At 41.5% G+C, this 21,050-nt stretch overlaps 1 protein-coding gene across 1 annotated transcript; it reads left to right on the plus strand.

The window, feature by feature from the left end:
• The first annotated feature begins 15,342 nt into the window (after positions 1-15,342).
• LOC143962399 (olfactory receptor 1496-like) lies at positions 15,343-20,266 on the plus strand. The gene is made up of 2 exons (XM_077471684.1): positions 15,343-15,618; positions 19,424-20,266. Exon 2 carries the CDS (start codon positions 19,475-19,477, stop codon positions 20,264-20,266), a length of 792 nt encoding a protein of 263 aa, XP_077327810.1. The 5' UTR covers positions 15,343-15,618; positions 19,424-19,474.
• The last annotated feature ends 784 nt before the right edge of the window (positions 20,267-21,050 follow it).

Raw genomic sequence — 21,050 nt, forward strand, 5'->3', positions numbered from 1 at the left:
CATTCAAAAGTTTATTAAGGAAGTATAAACATGTAACACAAGAATCGAGACAATACTGTGTAAACCACATATGGTACAGGAATCGCCATTAAACAATGCAGTAGAAAAAACAAAGAATATACCAAAGTCTTCTATGGGCTGAGGTCTATAGTGTCGCCAGGTATACAGACAACAAAAAGCGGGCTGTGACCGTTGTCCAGCCCAGCCCTATCCCATAGCCCAACTATTAAAATTCACCATTTACACTTTCCAGATAGAAAAGGTACGAAAAAGACTCATAAAGAGGGGAAAGGGGAGAAAAAGAAGGGAAAGGTGGGGGGGGAATCATATGAGGGCGAATGAAAGGGACGCCTCAGGGCAGGGAGCCACCCGCGGCCCCACAACGCATGTCCAGGTTTCCCTGAAATCAGCAGGTCCACCAGGAAAGGGGAATAATCAGTTCACCAGATCCAGGTAACTTCAATAGTTTTTGCTCTGAAATAGATGTGCGGCAGTTAAATAGCGTTAATATATACCACATTCTTCACTCAACAAATGCCTGCATTAATCACATCGCACAAGAAATGAGAAAAAACTTGGTCAATGAAATCATAAGATCAAAAAGTAAAATCACCCTTATTATTGATGAGTCAATGACCTTAAGTAAAAAATCCACACATATGTTTGATTTCTTCTCGCAAACAGTGCAATGGATTCCTCACTAAATTTCTTTCTTGATTTGGTTCTAATTGAAAGAGTGAATGCGAAATAAATTTGCACTTCTCACCTTAATTGCCTGCATTCTTATGGGATAATGGACGACTACTTAAAGCGGGATTAAACCCAGTTTCAAAAAACACTTACATTCCTGGCATGCCGGAAATGCTAGCTTTCACATTGGTTGTGCTCTCAACCAAACTTTCAAACCATCCAATGGCTGGTGTCATAACTGATCACATGTGCAGCATTATGGCAGTTGAAGAATCATTAGAGGCCAAGATGGCAGCTTCCTTGACTGAAAACGATAGAAGGGTTTACTTCCACTTTAGGACAGTATGTGATGGTGCAGCCATAATGTTAGGCAATAAGAGCGGTGTTGGGAAATTGTTGAAGGAGAAATGTCCTTAAATTATTCTGTGTCACTGTGCTAAAGATTAGAATTGTCAATTGGAGATATGGTCAAACAAACTTCAGGAATTAATAGATTTAAAGGGGTGTTCCAGCGGGATTTTTTCTTTTAAAAGTCAGCAGCTAAAAAAAAAGTAGCTGCTGACTTTTAATAAGGACACTTACCTTTCCAGGGCGCCCGCGATGTCGGCCGCCCAAGGCTGACCCATCTCTGGGCTCTGGGGTCACGGCGCCACCATCCTCACTAAGGGAAACAGGCAGTGGAGCCTTGTGGCTTCACTGCCTGTTTCCTACTGCGCGTGCGCGAGTCGTGTGGCGCTTTGTGACTGAGACGCGCTGTGTTAGGTAACACGTAGTTCCCAGAACACAGCGCGCCCCATTACCCAGCAGACAACACGAGGAGGAGAGAAGACTGAAGATCACCGCGGAGCAGGAAGACTGCCTAGCAACAGGGGTTTCTGGTAAGGTAAAACATTATTTTTTCAAATGTTTTTTTTTTTTAAGAATATTAATCCTTTTTTTTAGGGTGGCCCTCTACTTTAAGGCCTTTATGGATAAGTTGTATATCATGCATCTCCCAAAGACTGCAGAGAACTGCAAGCCTATTACGATTGGGTGTGGTGGCCACCTGTGTTCTATTAAGACTCACCTGTCTTAATAAATTTTTATTATATGTGCCAAGTTGGGTGCATTTAATACATTTTTTCTAAACTTATATTTTTCTATATGTGGTTAATCAATAAAGATATTTAGTTATAAACCATTTTTTTCCTTTTTAAAGAGTACCTTTGGAAACCTTCCCGTGTTTTTGTTCCTATAAGTTGGTGTACTCAGAGGATTGCTACCCCGAAGGGATCGAACTTAATAGTGTTCAATGTTTGCGGGTGACGGTAAATAACAGATTGTTTAAAAGTAGGGAAGGCGTGTGTTTATGCCAGTTAATTAAACCTCTTCAATCTGAACTAAATTGGATGAGCCATTGTGTGTCCCCATCCCCCCTTTCTCTTTGTTTTGTTTTGCTAAACAGTGTCAGGATAATGTTTGGAGTCAAGCACCCTGGTGCAGTTGGCAAGAGCAGAATCATTTTTGGTGAGCATTCTACTCTCTATTGAAGATTAACTTTTTTCATCATGAATTTTTGAATAGAATTTTTCTGAGTGCTAAGATTGCTAGAATCAGTTTCTCAGGAGATCTCATTGTATATGGTGTATGAGAGTGTTGTACGATTGGGTGTGGTGGCCACCTGTGTTCTATTAAGACTCACCTGTCTTAATAAATTTTTATTATATGTGCCAAGTTGGGTGCATTTAATAATTTTTTTCTAAACTTATATTTTTCTATATGTGGTTAATCAATAAAGATATTTAGTTATAAACCGTTTTTTTTTTCCGTTTTAAAAAATGTTTAGCAAAAGCTTACTTTTGGAGAGGAGGAAATTAGAAATGTGTCCATTAGATTCCAGTTGAATGAAAGGAAATTTATACATGCTTTCAGAGAATATTTGATTGAGAAAACTTTGCCTGTGTCCTCTTATAAATGCTATTGAAAGTGTCCTAATTTCATCCAGTGAGGGTGAAAGAGGATTCTCACAAATTAATTTAATAGTTACTCCCAAAAACCATTTCAGGACTACTGTTTATCAAAGTTAATGGCCCTCATCTACATTGTTTTGACTCCTCTATATATGTTGATTCATGGCTACTTTGTGGTCATCACACTGCTACTGATGTGAGAAGCAAAGAGAGAAGCAGAGAATATGCATATGACAAGCAGGGATAAGCTTTATGTTCGAGTCAAACGTCAAACGCCAAACAGAGAACAATTTTGGATGTTCGCTCAAATTTGAAAGCTGCAGAACACCCTTTAAAAGTCTATGGGAGAAATCAAAAGTGCTAATTTGAAATGCTTATATGCATGGTATTGTCATAAAAAGTGTTTGGGGACCTGGGTCCTGCCCCAGTGGACATGTATCAATGCAAAAAAAACGTTTTAAAAACTGACGTTTTTTCGGGAGCAGTGATTTTAATAATGCTTAAAGTGAAACAATAAAAGTGTAATATTCCTTTAAATTTCGTACCTGGTGGGTGTCTATAGTATGCATGTAAAGTGGTGCATGTTTCCCATGTTTAGAACAGTCTGACAGCAAAATGACATTTCTAAAGGAAAGAAAAGTCATTTAAAACTACTGGCGGCTATAATGAATTTGTTGTAAGCTTTTTGTGGTTGTTGTTAGGTTGCTCGTCTTCTTAATAATACCAGTTACCCCTGGTTGCCTAGGCTAGGATGGAGGAGCGGAGATCCCGTTTCACCGGTGGACAGACATCACACATACACGATTTGTACGTGAATAATGGCTGCTAGGTTTATTAACTTACACATAGCCTTTTATGCAGTAGGAGAAAAAGACCCTGCCCCTTAGAAGGCATTACACATAAACATACGTCAGCATTATACTTCCTCAAACAATAGTCCTTGTTAATAAATATAGACCAAAGGTTAGTTAGCTCGTTACGTTTGCACATCAGTGTCTGCTGACTGACCCCAAATATGTCAAGAGTTCAGCAAAACCATTCTCAACCAGCATTGCCTCACCATGCAGTTGGTATCACAAGTTGAAACAGACAATTGATGCTTGTATAGAAACTTGAGACTGACCTTCTGGTCAGACTTGAGTAATCATCTTCTTTCTGTCACGCTACTAATTATCACGTTATCAGTAGTTTTAAGAAAAGGTACCTTATACCTTATAATCCTCCCTTTGGCCATTCTGTACTATACAGAATGGTCAAAACCTAATCAAGGTTCATGTTCCTGATTCTCATACCAAATATTTGAACTATTGGGAATGGCGGTTAACTTTAGGGTCTCCTGATTTGATACAGTCCCCTTAGCAGAACAAAGACATCCTACAATTCTATAGCAAGCGTATAAAAATAAAATAAAAAACAATATGATCACAATGGTCATGGCTGTGTTTTTTAACCAAGAGGTTATATTTCCAAGACTAAAATTGGCTAGAGGGTCCCATGTTATTGCAATATTCCTAGCCTCGTCTTGGAGTTTATTTACTTCTTTTCTGTGTTGTGCAATTATATTATAGTAATCAGGTATTTCAATGCTAGTATTATGAATCCAGGTACAGCACTCATAGTCTTCCGTAACTTCACAAAGCCCTGTGAGTGCTGCACTCATACTTTCTATGGCCAGTTCATGTAGTTCTAGCTGTTTCCTTATTGCCCTAGTTTCTATGTTTAATTTAGTGATATCGTCGGAATTCTTTTCCAAGATCTCATCAATAATTCCAGTATAATTATTCAGTCTCTTCATTAAATCTATTCCCCATCCTGTCCAGGATGGGAACCAGGCCCATGCCATATCTTTTTCTAGGAATACCTTTCTCTTATTACGATGTTTAAGGGGATATCTGGGATGAACACTGGCTTCAAGAAGGTGACTCCCTTCTTTATCCCCCAACACACCCATAATGGGGGCTAGTGCTGCGAGATAACACCATCCCTGGGGTTTTGTGGGGATCCAAGGGTGACAAAGCTTCCCACAACAGATATAAGTATTATTCCCCAAGGCTATGGGGCGCTTGAGGAACACTTTATACAATTTGTCGGAATAGCTAGAAAATGTAAGAGTTGATAAGAGTTGAGCCATAGGGGAAGTGGTGCTGGTATTTAAGAATTGGTATAATGTGGTGTTTAAGGTGGTGTCTTGAGTTCTATAAAAGGTCTCGTTTAATGCTGTCATTGAAATATTAAGCTTTGATTGCTTACAAATTTCGGCTCCCTTGGTAGTATTTCCCAACCTAAAACACCAATCTGGATAATGGCTTCTACCTATGATCTGAAAAGTGAGGGTTTTGTTAGAAGCTTTTCTTGTAACATCGGTAAGAACTATTGGGGGTGTGCCTTTAAGGAGAAGGGTGAAATTTAAAGGTATGGCCATCAAAGGAATCCTAGCAGTACTAGGGTGAAGCTTACTACATATCCAGCATTTATCAAAACCTGATTTTTGGGCATAACTGTATTTAAATTTTAATAACAACATTTTATCAGTGAACTCTTGGGGAGGTTCACTTCTTTTGTGTCTAACAGCGGGTGTGTTATTTGTCTTGGGGGAGGGAGTCCCACAAATCCCTTTTAATGGTCCCAAATCTTCTGGGTGGTATATACAGTTAGCTATCAACCAGGTTGGTAGGAACACTACTAGGGTAATACAGCATAAGAGGCACAAGGCCTTCCCTGACACTGATGGAGAAAGCATCTTTGTTTTTTAAAGTTCTGATTATTTGTTATCTAAGAGTTCTGTTCTTCTTCTTCGTTTCTCATCCCGGCAGTTGTTGGCTCTGTTTTGTCCTTCTGAGGGGGTGTGGGATCTTCCAGGGAAATTTGTTCTATGCCTCTCTGAACTTCTTGTAGATCTTGTTCTTGGGAGTTGCTGCTCTCTGTCACTGCCAGGGGCTCTGGAGTCGAGGGAAGCTGGGGACACTTCTTAAGACGGCTGGCGTGGATCCAGGTGTTTCCTAGGTCTGTTAACACTGCGGTCCTGGATACCTTTTCCACCTTCCATGGTCCTGAGAAAGCCGGTCCGATACTCTTTCTTTGTGCTAATTGTTTGATTAGCACTTTATCCCCAGGGATGAAGGGATGCGTTGCTTCTGTGGGAAGAGGGAAAAAGGTGACAGAAACTTGTTCGTTCATTTCATGAAGCATACTTACCAGGTTTTTCACATACATTTCCTGTTGGGAATAAATGTCAATATCAGTGTCTTGGTCTAATGGGGGTAATTCTATGTTTGCGGGGATTCCCATGAGGACCTCAAAGGGTGATAATTTTGTTCTTGCATGTGGTGTGGTCCTAATTTGGAACAATACAGCAGGCAGATGGTCAAGCCATCCTTTCAACGTGCCTCCTGTGGCCTTTTTTAGTTTATCTTTGATATTCCTATTCATTCTTTCCACTACTCCTGCACTTTGTGGGTGATAGGGGATGTGCAATTTCCATTGCAACCCCAAAAGTTTGGCTACAGTCTGGGTCACAGAGGAACTGAATGCGGGTCCTCTGTCTGACCAAATGGATGTAGGTATGCCGAACCTACAAATCCAGTGATTGAGCAAACACTTTGCTGCTATGTTGGCCGTCTCACCTGTACAGGGGATCGCCTCAACCCATCCTGACCATTTATCCACGATAACGCAGAGGCATTTCAGATTGCCTTTCTGCTTGGGCATGTGAGTGAAATCTATTTGCAAATCCGTCAGGGGGCCCAAGGGTGGGGGTAGGTGACCATGCAAACCATGTCTCTTCCCCTGGACATTATTTTGGGCACAGGTTAGACAACTCCTAGTCAGGAGCTTGACCTGTTTGTTCAGATTATTTGTACAAAAGGATTTCATATATATATTGATCAAAGGGGCAGCCCCTATATGTCCTGGACCATGGAGATATGAGAGTATAAGTACACAGTTTGTTTCGGGTATGCCCAGGATCTTCCCCTCTTTTGACCAAAGACCTTCAGGGTCTTTGGTCAATCCTTCCTGTGTCCAAAAATGGACATCATCTTCTGTGGCCATTGATTGCATCTGTGCTATGACAGTTTTAAAGTTAGGTGCTGCGAAGTGTTCCTTGAAAAACATTGTTGTGGGGGCAGGTGGGTTAGGGGAAAAGGCAGCAGCTCTTTTAGCTTCTCTGTCAGCAAGAGCATTCCCTTTTGAAACACGACTGCTGTCAGAGGAGTGTGCCTTTACTTTAATTATGGCTACCTTTTTTGGAAGAAGAATGGCTTGGAGGAGAGCACTAATCTGTGTGGAGTTGGCAATTATTTTGTTGTCTGCTGTTTTAAAACCTCTATTGGCCCATATCACACCAAAATCATGCACCACTCCAAAAGCATATCTACTGTCTGTGTAGACGTTCACCTCTTTACCGGTGAATAGAATGCAGGCCCTAGTGAGGGCTTCTAACTCTGCTACCTGGGCTGAAGAAGGAGGTAATGATTTTGCCTCCAGTACGATGTCTGGTAGTTGAACAACTGCATAACCGGTTAAAAAGGTGGAGTCAGAGGGACGTGAGCAGCTACCGTCAACGAAAACATCCTCTGCACCTGAGATAGGGGTGTCAGTGAGATCCAGTCTGGGACTGGTAATAGCAGCAACCTTTTCCGAACAGTCATGTATAATGTCTGGGTCATGTGGTAAACGCATCATGGAATGCAAAAGGCGCACAGCGGGGTTGCTGGCAGGCACATATTTGAGTGTGAGGTTATCAGTGTTCATCAGTGTTATCTCATAACCACTAAGTCTTTGCGAGGTCATATGTTGGGTATTCATGTTCTGAATAAGATGCGTGACTGAATGAGTGGTATAGAGAGTCAATGGGTGACCTAGCACTAATTTGTTTGCATCTTGTACAGCCATTGCACAGGCAGCAAGATTTTGGAGACAGGATGGCATTCCCTGTACTTGGATGGGGAGTTTTTTTGATAGATATGAGACAGGGCGATACCCTGATCCATGTTGTTGTGTTAGCACGGCGGCAAAAGAGCTTCCTGAAACTACACAGTAAAGTTGAAAAGGTTTACCGTAGTTCACCAACCCTAGGGCGGGGGTACTTGACAGGCTGTATAGTAAAGCTTTAAAAGCTTTCAGTCTGTCTTCTGTCCAATCTATCAATTTGGGGGCATTTGACCCAGTAGCCTCTCGTAGGATGCTATCGTAATGAGAACAGTCGGGGATCCACTGGCGACAATATACAATTGCGCCTAGGAAAGAAAGAAGTGCTGCTTTGTCTTTTGGAGGACTGAGAGCCTGCAGGGCTGCGGCACGTTTAGGTGACACCAGCCTTGTTCCTTCTCTAAGGATACAACCTAAGTATTCAACCTGGGATTGGCACCATTGCACCTTCTTCCTGGAGGCGAGGTGTCCGACTCGGGCTAGGTGTCCCAACAGTGATGTTGAATCGACCGCACAATCTTCAGCAGTTCGACTGCACAGGAGCAGGTCGTCCACATACTGTATTAGTACCGACCCACGCTCAGAAGTCCAAGACTTGACAGTCTCGTTGAGTACCATAGAGAAGGCGGCTGGACTGTCTACATACCCTTGCCAGGTTAGTTGGCCCCCGGCCCAGGAGAAAGCAAACATAGGTTGGGCTTCCTCTGCAATGGAAATGCTAAAGAAAGCATTCGCTAAATCAATTACTGTGTAGCATAGAGAGTCTGCCGGTATGCATGAGAAAATAAAAGTGATGTCTGAGACTAGGGGTGGGAGGGGAATCACTTGTTTGTTTACTGCTCTGAGGTCTTGGATGAGTCTCCACTCGCCACTGGCCTTCTTTACAGGGTAAATGGGTGTGTTCCAGGGGCTAATGATTGGTTTTAGGATACCTTTAGATATGTAGTCATTGATCTGGGGGGCAATGCCTTGGGTCTTTTCCGGGGGCAGGGGGTATTGTTTGTGATATTGTGCTTCTGCGTCAGGGCGCATCTGAGGCGAGTAAGGCGTACAGTTAATGAAACCTACGCTACCTTTGTTTTCCGCCCAGATAGCATGTGTTTCGAGAGAGGCGGGGAGTAGCATAAAGAAGCCTCTGTGTGCATGTCGCTTAGGGCCATGTAAGTCACATAATGGTGAACTAGCGGTAAGGGAACCTTCTCTATTAAACTTAATGGTAATACACAGTTGTGCCAAGAGGTCCCGTCCCATAAGGGGCACAGGGCATGAGGACAAGACGGCAAAAGTTTGGGTACATAATTTCTGTCCTTCTGGAGTGGCTACAGATAACGGTGGTGTGATGGGGTGGGTGACAGGTGTCCCATTAATACCAACAGAGTTTCCCTCGGTGCATTATTTGTGGCTGTGTAGGATATTGGGGTAGTGGTTGACGAGGGTTCTGGTATGGCAGATAACGGGGATACTGTGGGCGGGTCTGGGGGTTAAATCCCCTGCCTCTGCCTCTTGCTCTAATCTGTCCAGTCCTATAAGGGCACTGGGATTTCCAATGTCCTTGCTGTCCACAATTGCCTATATTTTCCAAGGCATTTGTTCCATGCACAGAAACAATCCTTCATGTATTGTGGGTCAGCCCCTTTGCAGGGAGGATAAGAATGCTTATGTACCTGACAAATTTTACTGACTTCTTGCCAGTCTTCCTCTGAACAAGGACCTTGGGGTCCTGGGTCATGGATTCCCAATTGGTGACACATTTCCCGGACTTGTGTCCAAAATGGTTCTACCTGGGGGTCAGGGATCATATTACTGACAAATTCATAGGGTGATGGGGTGGCCATGGCTTGGGTTGCTGCAGAATTCCCCATCTAGTAGTCTGGGCAGTGTGTGTCTAGTGGCAGGACACAGGTGATAACACCCGGTTTGTCCAACAATCCGGTCTCTGGTCTGGGAGTAGGATCCCTGATCTTTTTTTTTTGGGGCAGATGGACTTATATAAAACTATGAAGATTTACCCTTAATATACGATGAAGGGTAAATCTTTCCTGGTGGCGGGATATACCCCTCTTACACCAAGTCTGCAAGAGAACCCCCCTGGTCTGGTGGTCAGTAAAATCCACTTGTCATCTATTCTTAGGAAGAGTAGACCTAACGTGCAATGGGGGCAGGCGGATGCTATGTCACTACAAGAGGGCTCCTCATACTCTGCACTCATTTAAACAACAACAATTATTTTCCTTATACTCTATATTAAAACTTATACTCTATATACTTACACACGTACCTAGAGAGAAACAGACATATTCTTAATATACTTTAAGACATGAAATAACCGTATTGCAATACATTTATCAATTTATAGTGCACTTTAAAAAAAAAAAAAAAAAAATTCAAATGGGCGTCCACTCCACCAATCCCTTTGTCACGGGCGTAATCTACTACTTCCCGTGTTAAAAATACTATTACCAATAGTTTTAAGTCAGACCAACCTAGTCGGACTCCCCTAAACCTATAAATTCCTTGCGAGCCCTTTTAACCTCCCGAGGGACCAGCCTAGTCCGCCGCGAAGGCACAGTTACTTCTTTTAAATTTAAACTAAGTTCGTAGCGGCCGCCCGGACAGAGTAAGTGTTTACACCATTCACCAATCAGGTAAAAAGAGTAAAGTGACTTACCTGTCGCAAGACGAACCCCACTTGCTGGTACCAAAACTGTTAGGTTGCTCGTCTTCTTAATAATACCAGTTACCCCTGGTTGCCTAGGCTAGGATGGAGGAGCGGAGATCCCGTTTCACCGGTGGACAGACATCACACATACACGATTTGTACGTGAATAATGGCTGCTAGGTTTATTAACTTACACATAGCCTTTTATGCAGTAGGAGAAAAAGACCCTGCCCCTTAGAAGGCATTACACATAAACATACGTCAGCATTATACTTCCTCAAACAATAGTCCTTGTTAATAAATATAGACCAAAGGTTAGTTAGCTCGTTACGTTTGCACATCAGTGTCTGCTGACTGACCCCAAATATGTCAAGAGTTCAGCAAAACCATTCTCAACCAGCATTACCTCACCATGCAGTTGGTATCACAAGTTGAAACAGACAATTGATGCTTGTATAGAAACTTGAGACTGACCTTCTGGTCAGACTTGAGTAATCATCTTCTTTCTGTCACGCTACTAATTATCACGTTATCAGTAGTTTTAAGAAAAGGTACCTTATACCTTATAGTTGTGGCTACCGGAAAATTGAGAAGCACAATATGTGAGCATTTTAGAATCTATGGGCTTGAGATCTTTTGGAGCAGATTAAAAACTTTGTTCCAGAAGCTTCTAATTTTGAGGCGCTCCCACCAGACATGCAATATATCTCCTATATGATCACAGCCTCAGTAGCAAATGGGGAAGGTAGAAGGGTAAAATCTAGCTAATCTTGTGGGAACCAGGTACTACCTCATCATAACATTTAGATTAGCTTCTGCCAGAGCTAAATTTGTGATGCCTTTTGTGGCCCTAAGAGAATTCCCACACCATCCCTCAAGCTCCCATTCTTGCACCAGTTCTCTTTCCCACGCTAACATATAGGGAGTGTTAGTTTGGACTGATGAAATTGAGCTGTATATCACTGAACCCCCCTCTCCACTCTGCTCCATGGCATGTTTACACCACTGTTCATAGGGTGTGATAGTGGGAGGATTAGGTTTTGTCTCCCAGAGTTTGTAGAGGAAATGTGAAATTTGGGTAAACCTAAATTTCTCGGAAAGCTGACATGTCACGTTTACTAGCACAATACTCTTTAGATATTGGGCAAGAAGGAAGGTAAACAGTAACCAATTCTATATAGCCCTTTGTCCAGCCACTATTTAAAGGCTTTAATTTTCTAGGCCAGGAGGGAATTGTGGATTTTTAAAGATATGGGCCAACGGTCTAATAGATGAGACTAGTTGTAGATTAGTTCTAAGAGTATCCCATAATGCGAAAGAGTGGGAGAGGGTCGGAGCGCGGATTGAGGGTCTCCATTTAAGAGGACACCAAAGTAAATAGTCTAAGGTATAGCGTGGGACTGCCTGCCTTTCCATGTATACCCAATCAGGGATTCCCGACCTTGAGTAGACTCTGTAGATTTGAGCTAGCTGGGCTGCTTAAAGGTACCAAAAAAGGTTGGAAAGGCCTAAGCCCTCCTGTTTGCGGGAGTGGAAGAGTACCGGTTCGGACAAGCGATGCCCTTCGATCCCCAGATGAATCTAATAATTTTAGATTGTAGGCGTCTCAGGTGATCTTTGTTAATTGGAATAGGAAGAGATCTAAAATAATACATAATTTGAGGGAGTAAGGTCATTTTAACTGAATGTATCCATCCTAGTCAAGACAGGTCCAGAGGGGCCCACTGAGCAAATTCAGATTCAAATTTCTTCACCAAGGGGGATAATTAGCCTTGTAAAGATGATCTATTCAGGAAATTAGATTTACCCCCAGATATGGAATTGTTCTATCACTCCAAGAGAGCCCAAATTGTCCCCAAAGGGTTGTAACCAGGAGAAGCAAAAGGTTGTTATAGTTTACCCGTAGGCCCGAGACCTTAGAAAATACCTCTAAGATGCTGCAGATGTTAGGGAGAGAAACCAAAGAGGAAGGGAGGAGATTGTCGGCAAATAAAGCAAATTTATGTGTTTGAGGACTGCAACTAATCCTGTGAATATTGAGCTGCTCCCTGATTGCTAAGAAAAGGAAGAGAGAAGGAGAAAGAATAGGAAGAAAAAGAAAGTACCAGGGGTATTTCTTCAAAAATAGAAGACAATGCTAAGGGGAGAGACACGATCTAGGCCTGTGCCTGGGAGCATGAACCAATAATGAACGATTAAATAAACAGGTGAATACAATTCAAACAACTGTAAATCAAATTATAAACTGGTAAAAGGTGAACCCTTAACTAGGGGAACTGTTTCAGACAGCATCACTGGAACTTCCATCCCGGGAGAATTAAGTAAGCCAGCAGAGTTATAAGAAGCATCCATCAGAGAGGACAACCTTCATTTGATTTATTGGTCTTTGATTTTTGCCACAGAGGAGATAATGCGCTGGCAGGAAGACTTCATTTAGCGGATCCCGATGTTGATCCAGAAGGGTGAGAGGAGGGTTCCTGCGAGATCAGCTTAAATTTCATCAGCAATCTTTCGCCCTCTTTAAAAGTAGTGAAAGTGTAGGCTTTTTGTTTGTGTACAAATTTTAGGCTGAATGGGAAGAGCCACCAGTATTTGATGTCCTTCTGTGTAAGTGTAGCAAGCAGTGGTTTGAGGGACCTCTGCCTCTGGATCATGGAGGGGGAGAAGTCAGCAAAAATCTGGATAGGTATATCTTGGAATGACAGTTGTAACTGTGATCGAGCTCTCTTCATTACCTCATTCTTAATGGAAAAAAATTTACACACATTAACAATTATATCCCTTGGCAGGCCATACATTCGTGGAGGCTTCAGAGCTCTATGAGCATGGTTAAGCTCTAATCTATATGGTCGTATGTCTGGGATAAGTTCCTTGATAAAAGAGAGAACAGCTTCAGGAAAATCTTTAATCGATTCAGGTATATCCCTGATTCTAAAGTTGTATCTCCTGCTTCTGTTTTCAAGATTGTCAATTTTCAATAGGGCAGAGTCCAGTTGATATTGGAGATTAGAGATCTTGTATACAATCTGAATTTTGAGTTTATGCTTGATAGCTTCCATGAGGGACCCCAAGTTTTGTAACACAGCCATAATGTCCCCTGTAATATTGGTGCCAGTATTAGTGAGACCACGGTCTAGTAATTCTGAAAATTTAGAGACCATTGCTGAGAAAGCATTCTGGTTGTCAGTGTAAAGTCCAGCAGACTGGGTTAAAAAGTGGGGCTGGGAGAGGCCTGCATTCACAGGGAAACATGTGAGCTCCCCCAGTGTGTGCCCTATAAAGGACTCTGTGGAGGCCAGGGACACTGGCCCCACGTGGGATGTACTCACAAGTGATCCATGGGCTGGGTTCATCACAGGAGATGCCATCTGTGAGAGCTGAAAAGGTGTCTGTGCGTGTGGCTGGGTGCCATCCACCATCTTTTTTTGTTTATAGTGCAAAAATAAAAACCACAGAGATGATCAAATACCACCAAAAGAAAGCTCTATTTGTGAGAAAAAAAGGACGTCAATTTTGTTTGGGTACAGTGTCAGACAACCGCGCAATTATCTGTTAAAGCGATGCAGTGACATATTGAAAAAAATGGCCTGGTCATTGAGCAGCCAAATCTTCCAGGGCTGAAGTGGTTAATTTCTTAATTTCCCAAGTTTCAAAAACTCACCATGCCTCTTACACAACATCCTGGACTGTCTACTTTCCAAAAAGGTGACATTTGGGGATTATTTGTACTGTCCTGATATTTTAGGGCCTCAAGAATTGAGATAGGCAGTCAGTATATCAGGACTGATTAATTTTCAAAAATATATCATAGATTGTAGACTCTATAACTTTCACAAAGATAATATACACTGATTTGGGTTATTTGGGGTTATTTTTACCAAAAAAGTAGCAGAATACTGTTTTTCCCAAAGGCATAAATAATGATTATTGATTTGCAAAATTTTGGAATAGAAACTAAGAAAAAAGTGTTATTTTTTAAAATTGTATGTATTTTTTCCATTTATGTAGCAACAAATAAAGACCCCAGTGGTGATTAAATACCACCAAGTGGAATCTCTATCTGTCTCAAAAAATGATAAAATCAAAGTGTGGCAACACTGAAAACGTAAAAATCGCCTGGGCAGGAAGAGGATGAAAGTGTCCGGTATTGAGGGGGTTAAAGTGGTTATAAATTAACATTTTTTACCCTAATGCATCCTCTGCATTATAGTGGAAGTAAACCCATGGATTTAAACAGTTAAAAAAAAGGCATGCCGGGAATGCTAACTGCACATTGGCTGTGCTCTCAGCCAAACTATCAAACCATCCAATGGCTGGTGTCATAACGAATCACATGTGCAGCACCATAGCAGTTGAAGATTAAACAGAGGCAAAGATGGCAGCTTCCTTGGCTGAAAATGATAGGGGACTTTATTTCCACTTTAAGGGAAAAAAAACTACAATCCATGTTCCCCCCACTCCAATTCTTAACAACTTACTTAAGCCCCTCTCAATCCAAAGCTATGCCTGTCTACAATGCTGCTGCTCCCTCTTACTGGTCTCATAGGAGACTCTGAGAGCAGTGGGTGCCACTGGCTCCTGATACCATCTGTCAAATTCTGCAAGAATGGATGGGGGGGGGGGCATGGCTGAGCTGTACCATCCAACTTGAGAGCACGTTCGGACAGGTGCACGTTCAGCACATGGCTTGCTGAGGGGGCACCAGCAGGGAAGGAAAGGAAGTCAGTGCCAGTAGGGGACTCCAGAAGAGTAGGTAAGGGGCCAATCTACCATTGCTATATCATTGAACAAAGCAGTTAAGTATAACATTTTAATTTTAATTTTAAAAAAATAGCCCTTATAATCTTTCCCCTCAGTAGAAATACTGAGGGTTTTACCGAACTGGGAATGTATTCTCAAATACGTTTAGGTTGTCTTAAATTTTTTATTAATTTATTGCATTCTATAGTATACGTTGAGATATTTCATAAAAATAATCTACTTACTCTATATAAATAAATTAAAATTTTATTAGTCACATGCATAAATCAGCAGAGATTTAGTTTGCTCCCTGTGGGATCATTGAGACTCTATAAAGAAGGATTTCTGATTCATTAACCAGGGGTTGTACACTGATCACATGTAACTAATGTAGACATTTTTAAAATGACTTCTTATTTCTACAGTGCAATATATTTATTTTAATACGCTGTCATTTTATATTTTTCACCTGCCTCTCAATTATTCATTCATTATATGTATAACCATTTTTCTTTTAGATTTGGATAGATCAAAGAAGTGCTAGAACCGCTGTCTGTTTTTTACTGCTGTCTGGAGAAGTCCACTCACTCGATTGTCACTGAGACTGAAAGTTATGGAAATCCCAAATTTTAAAATTGAGGTAAAAATAAGGTGAGGAAATATCTTTTCAATTGGGACACCTATCTCTGTGACAACAGTCAACGATGGGAAGATAAAACAGGACACATAGAAAAAAAAAAAGACTGGGATTTTAACCATTTCCTACTCTACACAAAACTGAAAAAAAAAGTTTAAGCTATACTGACAATATAAATATAATCCATTAGTTTTTATTGTAGATTTGATTTTATATTTATATATATAAACTGCTGACGAGTGTACATTTTAGATACAGGCTATTTGTAATTGTCTTATGTTTATAAGATTTTTAACAAAGGGATGTTTTGATTTACTTTTATTCTAGCAAATAACCACATATGGGTGGTCATCAAGCAGTAACAGAAAAATTTGTAAATGCATTATTTTTTTTTTCTGTATTTATTTATTTATTTTTTACTAATATTTTTAAACATCTGCTAACATTTACTAATATTTAAAAAAAAAAAATTTTATTTTAAATTGTAAAATTTTAATGTTATTGTTATACACCAAAACTACTTATACGCCTACTTCTCATTCCTAATAACAAGTGAAAATATTATTGTTAAATAGACATGTGAGACTGAAATATTTTGTTTCAGAAATTAGTTTTCATCCGAAAAATACATTTATTTAGTTACTCTCAAAATGAGTTTTTATTTATTTAGTTTTTCGTAAAAAAATTGCATTCGTCCGAAAATCCAAATTAATTGCGGTCAAATCTGTCATTGAAGGCTTATAGTGTCTGTCAGAATGTTTAAAGAAGATTCGACGGAGCAACAAAACTCATTTATGATGCTGCAATCATACATTCCCGGTCGAATATTTCGACTACAAGCTATAGTAGGATTCTAATGTTGTACGTCTTCTATGGGTTTTTTTTAAGGCTATTTGCATTGCACACAGGTCATTAGCATTAGCATTAAGAAAAAAAATGCGTGTGGGTCCCCCGAATTTCCATACCAGGCCCTTCGGGTCTGGTATGGATATTAAGGGGAACCCCGTGAAAACAAAAAAATTGGCGTGGGGGTCCCCCTCAAATTCCATACCAGGCCCTTCAGGTCTGACATGGATTTTAAGGGGAACCCATGCCAAAAAAAAATGGCATGGGGGTCCCCCTCAAAATCCATTCCAGACCCTTATCCGAGCACGCAACCTGGCAGGCCGCAAGAAAAGAGGGGGGATGAGAGAGTGCCCCCCCTTCTGAACCATACCAGGCCACATGCCCTCAACATTGGGAGGGTGCTTTGAGGTAGCCCCTCAAAGCACCTTGTCCCCATGTTGATGAGGACAAGGGCCTCATCCCCACAACCCTGGCCGGTGATTGTGGGGGTCTGTGGGCGGGGGGCTTATCGGAATCTTTAACAAGGGGACCCCCAGATCCTGGCCTCCCCCTCTGTGTGAAATGGTAAGGGAATACAAAAGTACTCCTACCATTTCACCAAAAAAGTGACAAAAAATTGTTAAAAATGACAGGAGACAGTCTTTGACAATTCCTTTATTAAAGTATTCTTTCATCTGGTCTTCTTCATTCTTCTTTTCTTCATCCTTTGGTTTCTTCCTCCGATCCTCTTCCTTCTCCGATCCGCTTCTTCTTGGTCCGGTGCTTTCGTCTGGCATCTTCCTCCACGGCATCTCTTCTTGGTTTACGGGCCACTCCATGCAGTGGGAATCTCCCGCTGTGTGAGGCTTCTCTTCTTCTGACAGTTCTTTTCACGGTTCCATGCGTCACAGGGGGGCAGAGTCACCGGGTGACCCTGCCCTCCATTATAAAAGAACTGTCAGAAGAAGAGAAGCATCACACAGCGGGAGCCTCCCATTGCGTGGAGCGACCTGGAAACCAAGAAGAGACACGTGGAGGAAAATGCCGGATGAGAACACCGAACGAGAAGAAGTGGATCGGAGGAAGAAGAGGATCGGAGGAAAAAGAAGATGGAGGAAGAAACCGAAGGATGAGGAAAAGAACAAGGAAGAAGACCAGAAGAAAGAAGATGAAAGAAGACTTTAATAAAGGAATTGTCAAAGACCGTCTCCTGTCATTTTTAATACTTTCTGGTCACTTTCTTTGTGAAATGGTAGGGGTACCTTTGTACCCCCTTACCATTTCACCTGGGGGGGAAGCCGGGATCTGGGATTCCCCTTGTTAAAAGGGGCTTCCAGATTCCATTAAGCCCCCCACCCACAGACCCCCACAACCAGCGGCTAGGGTCGTGGGGATGTGGCCCTTGTCCTCATCAACATGGGGACAAGGTGCTTTGAGGGGCTACCTCAAAGCACCCTCCCAATGTTGAGGGCATATGGCCCGGTACGGTTCAGGAGGGGGGGGGCGCTCTCTCGTCCCCCCTCTTTTCCTGTGGCCTGCCAGGTTGTGTGCTCAGATAAGGGTCTGGTATGGATTTTGAGGGGGTCCCCCATGCCATTTTTTTGGAGTGGGGTTCCCCTTAAAATCCATTCCAGTCCTGAAGGGCCTGGTATGGATTTTGAGGGGGGCCACCACGCCATTTTTTTTTTTTGGGCGCGGGGTTCCCCTTAATATCCATACCAGACCTAAAGGGCCTGTTATGCTCTTGAAGGGGTCATGTTGTCAGTCACGCTGTGATTCACACTCAAGTCGGGTCCAAGTTGCCTTGCCTCCCAAAGTTGTGCTGGAAGTCGTGTTGCGTCTGTGTGAATGAATGGACAAGTTCAGTAAATACAGATTGTTATTGTTAGAGTCACATCGAATCTCCTATCTGTATCGAACTGTGTCAAAATGAAAACGAAAAAACAAAGCATTTATTTTTGTCGTATCTTTTGTTTTTTGGACTCTGCGCTTTCGTTATCGTATGTCAAAACAATAAAGAAAATACCTGAAATTCGGACGAAAATGCATTCGTACGAAAACGAATGCACATGTCTATTATTAAACAAGTTAATGGTTCAAAGAAACTGGACATGGTTTTTATGCATATTTTTTAGAGGTATTCACAAATCTTTAAGTATCTTTAAATCTAGATTGGATAGAGTAGGGAGTAGGTAAAACCCTGTAGTACAAAAAAATATAATAAACCCAAGGAGAATCTTTAATCCCGCTTCTTTCCACAATGGTTGTCCAGGGTGCAGCACTCCACTGACCAGGAAGTCCTCCAAACAAACTTTAAAAAACATATAGGAGAATGTAACCATCATGTGCATTACCATTTATATGTTTTATTAAATCCGCATAGACAAATGGATCCTCACATGCCAATAAAAATATCAAGCAAAACTGATCTTCTCCAGCTTGAACGCAATGTGACTCGAAAACAAGAAAATGAAACGCATCAACCAGCCAACCATCTGCTCTTGGGACAAGTCACATTGCGTTCAAGCTGGAGCAGATCAGTTTTGCTTGATGTTTTTTCTTGGCATGTGAGTATCCATTTGTCTACGTAGATTTAATAAAACTTGTCAATGGTAATGCACGAGGTGGTTGTGCCCTTCTGTATGTTATTTGCAGTAGGTAAAACCCCTAGTCCCTTTTTTTTTTCGCCAGTTGGGTCCAATGGGTTCGATTTTTCTTTACTTCTGGTCCTGTAAACACAATATTATGTGAAATTAATTCTATCCAAATTAGAGAAATTCTCTCTTAGACAGTTATAAAAACAAATGGGTCCCTATTGGAAGATTTCCTCTCTATTTTTTTTAACTTCTCACCACTTTATTTGAAACTTTAAAAATTGATTTATATGCACTAACATTTAGACTGTAAAATTTAGTTTCTATTTAGCCAGTTATTTTCATGTGTTAATATACACTTATATGTACATTTACATAATCATTTAATATTATTGCACAGACCATACCTAAGAGTAATATTACAACAATATTCTTGTTGGGATTCAACAATATGGGCAAATTTAATCTTTTGGTCTTCTCCCTAATCCTTATAATATATTGTGTGACAATATGCGGAAACCTCCTGATCATCACATTGGTGTCCTACAGCAAAACCCTCCATTCTCCCATGTACTTCTTCCTCACCCAGCTGTCTGTAGCTGATATCCTATTGATTACCGATATTGCTCCTAACATGCTTAATATTGTTCTACATGGGCAGACATCCATATCTTTCCCTGGATGCATCACACAGCTTTATTTTTTTGCTTTATCAGAAACATCTGAATGTTTTCTACTGACAGTGATGTCTTACGACCGTTATCTAGCTATCTGCTATCCTCTGCATTATGTCTCTATTATGAACCAAGTTCTTTGCATTGCATTTGTTTTCGTAGTCTGGCTCTTAAGTGGTTCTGTAACATCCTTTATAATACATGGTGTGTGTTCATTAGATTTCTGCGGGCCAAATACTATTGACCAATTCTTCTGTGATTTTTATCCTGTGGTGGAACTTTCTTGTTCGGACACATACATTGTTCACATGGAATCCACATTGCTTTGTACTGCTGTTATAGTCTTGCCATTCCTTTTGATAGTACTTTCATATATCTACATTGCTTTAACCATATTGAAGATATCGTCCACTTCAGGGAGACTGAAATCCTTTTCCACTTGTAGCTCCCATCTGACAGTTGTGTCTATATTTTATGGAACACTCATCTCCATGTATGTTCTTCCAAATGAAGGGCAGTCACAGATTATCAGTAAGATAATGGGATTTTTATATACAGCTTACCTGTAAAATCCTTTTCTTGAGAGTACATCACGGGACACAGGAGCTTCATTACATAGTGGGTTATATAGGCACCTCTGGTGATTGGACACTGGTTGACCCCAATTAAGGAGAATTCCTCCCCTATATAACCCCTCCCATCCGGGAGGCACCTCAGTTTTGTAGCAAAGCAATAAGAACCACGTAAAACCCAAGAGGGGCGGGAGCCCTGTGTCCCGTGATGTACTCTCAAGAAAAGGATTTTACAGGTAAGCTGTATATAAAAATCCCATTTTCTTGATCATACATCACGGGACACAGGAGCTTCATTACATAGTGGGATGTCCCAAAGCAATGCTCAGGTTGAGGGGAGGGAGACACAGATCATAAGCATAGACCGCCAGGGACCTGAGGACCTAAACTGCAGCCTGCAGTACACTGCGCCCGAAGGCGATATCCTCTTGCCCTCTGACATCCACCAGATAGAATCTGGTGAATGTGTGGATTGATGACCAAGTCGCAGCCTTACAGATCTGAGCCAGGGAGGCCTGGTGATGCACTGCCCAAGAAGCACTGATAGCCCTAGTAGAGTGCGCTTTCACCTGAAAAGGAGGAATCTTCCCCTTTAAGCTATAGGCCTGAGAAATAACCTGTCTGATCCATCTCGAGAGAGTGGACTTTGACGCTGCTTGACCCCTTCTAGGGCCTTCTGGCAGAATAAATAAGCAGTCAGTTTTTCTTATCTGAGCAGTTGCTTGAAGATAAAGACTGATTGCTCTAACCACATCTAAAGTGTGTAAGGATTCTTCCTCTA

The sequence above is a fragment of the Lithobates pipiens genome, unplaced genomic scaffold (assembly GCF_037356315.1).
Source record: "Lithobates pipiens isolate NorthernLeopardFrog02 unplaced genomic scaffold, aLitPip1_a1.2 Scaffold_8, whole genome shotgun sequence".
NCBI classification, from domain to species: Eukaryota; Metazoa; Chordata; class Amphibia; order Anura; family Ranidae; genus Lithobates; species Lithobates pipiens.